Source organism: Drosophila suzukii, unplaced genomic scaffold (genome assembly GCF_043229965.1).
Source record: "Drosophila suzukii unplaced genomic scaffold, CBGP_Dsuzu_IsoJpt1.0 scf_28, whole genome shotgun sequence".
In the NCBI taxonomy this organism is placed as follows: domain Eukaryota; kingdom Metazoa; phylum Arthropoda; class Insecta; order Diptera; family Drosophilidae; genus Drosophila; species Drosophila suzukii.
In genome coordinates this window covers 235,533-238,029 of record NW_027255915.1, presented here as the reverse complement: position 1 = coordinate 238,029, position 2,497 = coordinate 235,533, and the positions used below count along the sequence as shown (strand labels likewise).

General features: G+C 42.4%; 1 protein-coding gene across 1 annotated transcript; it reads right to left on the bottom strand.

Moving 5' to 3' along the window:
- Nucleotides 1–1,090: 1,090 nt before the first annotated feature.
- Nucleotides 1,091–1,693, bottom strand: LOC139354830 (uncharacterized). The gene has a single exon (XM_070999073.1). The coding sequence runs from the start codon at nucleotides 1,691–1,693 to the stop codon at nucleotides 1,091–1,093; it is 603 nt and encodes a 200-aa protein (XP_070855174.1).
- Between the last annotated feature and the right edge of the window lie 804 nt (nucleotides 1,694–2,497).

Here is a 2,497-nt window from a genome sequence, read left to right as displayed (position 1 = left end):
TGAGCAGTCGGCAGGTTCTCCTCAGCTTTTTGACCGAGGACGGATGAGTGTGTAACTGGGAGGGCTCTCCTTGTATGTAAAGACTTATCGCCTTTGCTCGCACTTCCGGAACCGATTGAGCTGGCTCGGCGTGGTGTGGCCAAAGTGCATTGTCTTCTTTCAAAAATTGAGATCCTTGAAACCATATAGTTTTCTGTAAATCTGTAGCGCAGCAACCACTCGACACTTTGACAGATGGGTTCTGTGCTGAGGGCATGTGGCGCCACTCAACTTGGCCTGTGGCTTGCTGAGGCTCTGAGATACGATTTCCCACGAAGAAGTACAGCTGAGAGGAGTGCATTTCTAACCATTGTATATATTGAAGTCCGTCCAACACTAGACTTTTCCAATTTGTGGTGCTATCTTCTGAGCCATTTTCTTGTTCGATGTAGCAAAACTGCTGCGCATAACTTCAATTTAGGAAGCGTTTGTACCTTAATTAACGCTACGCGAGATTTGGCCATTAGTAGATTGACTTTGATCCCTTGTGTCATCATAGCTCGTATGTAAACGCAGCATCCATACGCACGTTCCGACGCGTCTGCGAAGTTGAGCACTTTGCTATCGTGGCTGAATATTGGAATGCATAGATTCGAGATATTTTTAAATGCTCCCTGAAGAGATTCCCAGGTTATCCATAGGATGCCTTCTAAGGGCTCGTCCCAATCTAATTTGAAAAGAGTTAGATTTTGTAGAAAAATCTTACAACGGATTACAATTGGACTGATTAACCCTAGAGAATCAAAAACCCTTGAAATGGTTGAGAAAACTGTTCTTCGAGTCTGTGTTTCGTTGACGAAAGCCTCGTGGTATAAGCCGAATGTATCCTGAAAGGGCTTCAACGCTAATCCGAGGGCTTTTACTGTATCTGGCTCGTCGAGTTGAATCTTAACTTCTGATTGCAATGGTTAAGAGAACTGTTCTTCGAGCCTGTGTTTCGTTGACGAAAGCCTCGTGGTGAAAGCCGAATGTATCCTGAAAGGGCTTCAACGCTAATCCAAGTGCTTTTACTGTATCTGGCTCGTCGAGTTGAATCTTAACTTCCGATTGTTTAGTTGCTGTGAAACTTGGATCCCAAGAGACTCGTTCTTTCTATCATTTCCGTTAGCTGCCGCCTTTTGATATCCAGTTGGACAAGGTCGTCAGCACCGGTTAGTACGTCGTCCACGTATAGATCGGACTTGAGTACGCTGGCTCCGATCGAAAACTCACTTGCAAAGGCGTCGGCCAAGCTGCGAATAGCTAGGAATGGGGCATCTGACAGCCCGTATGTGACCGTCTTGAGTTGGTAGATCTGCAGTTCTTTGGAGTCGCCTTTCCAAAGGATTAGTTGATACCTCCGATCTCGTTCATCCAGCATGCATTGTCGGTACATCTTACTTATGTCGCCAGATAAAACATATTTGTGTAGTCGGAATGAATATATAGTTGTAACTAGATCCTGTTGGATTGTAGGACCCGTCATCAAGATGTCGGTCAGTGACTGGCCATTTGACGACTTGGCGGAAGCGTCAAACACGACGAGAAGTTTTGTCGAGCTGCTTTGCGGTCTTAAAACGCAATGATGCGGAATAAAAAAGTACTGATGATTCCAGTTTATGTCCTCGAGCCAGACATATGTCCTTGGTCGCTGTATTCCTGCATAGTTCATCATATTGCTTCTTTAACTCTGGGTTGCGTGAGAGTTTGCGTTCGAGCATGTTGAAGCTTTTTGATGGCATTTTGAAAGATGATCCGAGGGTGGGATGTCCTTCCTTTAATGGTAAACGTACTTGGACACGTATTTCAGAAATCCACTGGACGTTGGCTACAAAATGATTTTCTCATGCTTATTGCCCAGTGCCTGGTCTATTGTAAAAAAAGACCTTCTTTCACGTTCTTGAGCCGCAGATTATTTTTCATGTCGTTTTCTTCTCCATGTTATACACACACTCAAAATGACCAAAAAAGCCTCCTTCCAGGCTAGTCTTACAAAGTGACCGTACGAGTTATTGAAATATTCTAGATCTGTTAAATTTCAAAAAAATAACCTTGGAGGCGATCAATCCAACTCAGTTAAGATTTGGGCTTCAACAAAGACGCTAGAGTACTAATTTTAATTTTTTTTATTTGTTTGCAGCACTAAATTTGCAGCAAGAAACTGAAATAATCACGTCAAAAGCATAAAATTAGTTTATATTCTCGATCCCAGTTTTACTGCAGCTCTAATGAATAATATTAATTTTACTTTTAAAATATTATTTTGCTCAATTACCTATCGTTTTAAGTATAAGAAAATAAAGAAGGATTTTTAAGTACCAAAAGAAATACTGAAGTGCCGATCGCTTTTGTCAATTTTGCTCAATAATTGCGTATTAGAGCCGACATATGTCGGTCTTGCTCGCAACTAGAGTATTTTAAAACCAAGGCGCTTTGGAGGGAAATAGGCACGCTCTCCGTTCTGCCGTTTGTCACCTCT

Excerpts from the sequence above, each read along its gene's own strand:
- LOC139354830 (XM_070999073.1), bottom strand. The coding sequence starts at position 1,693 with ATGATGAACTATGCAGGAATACAGCGACCAAGGACATATGTCTGGCTC.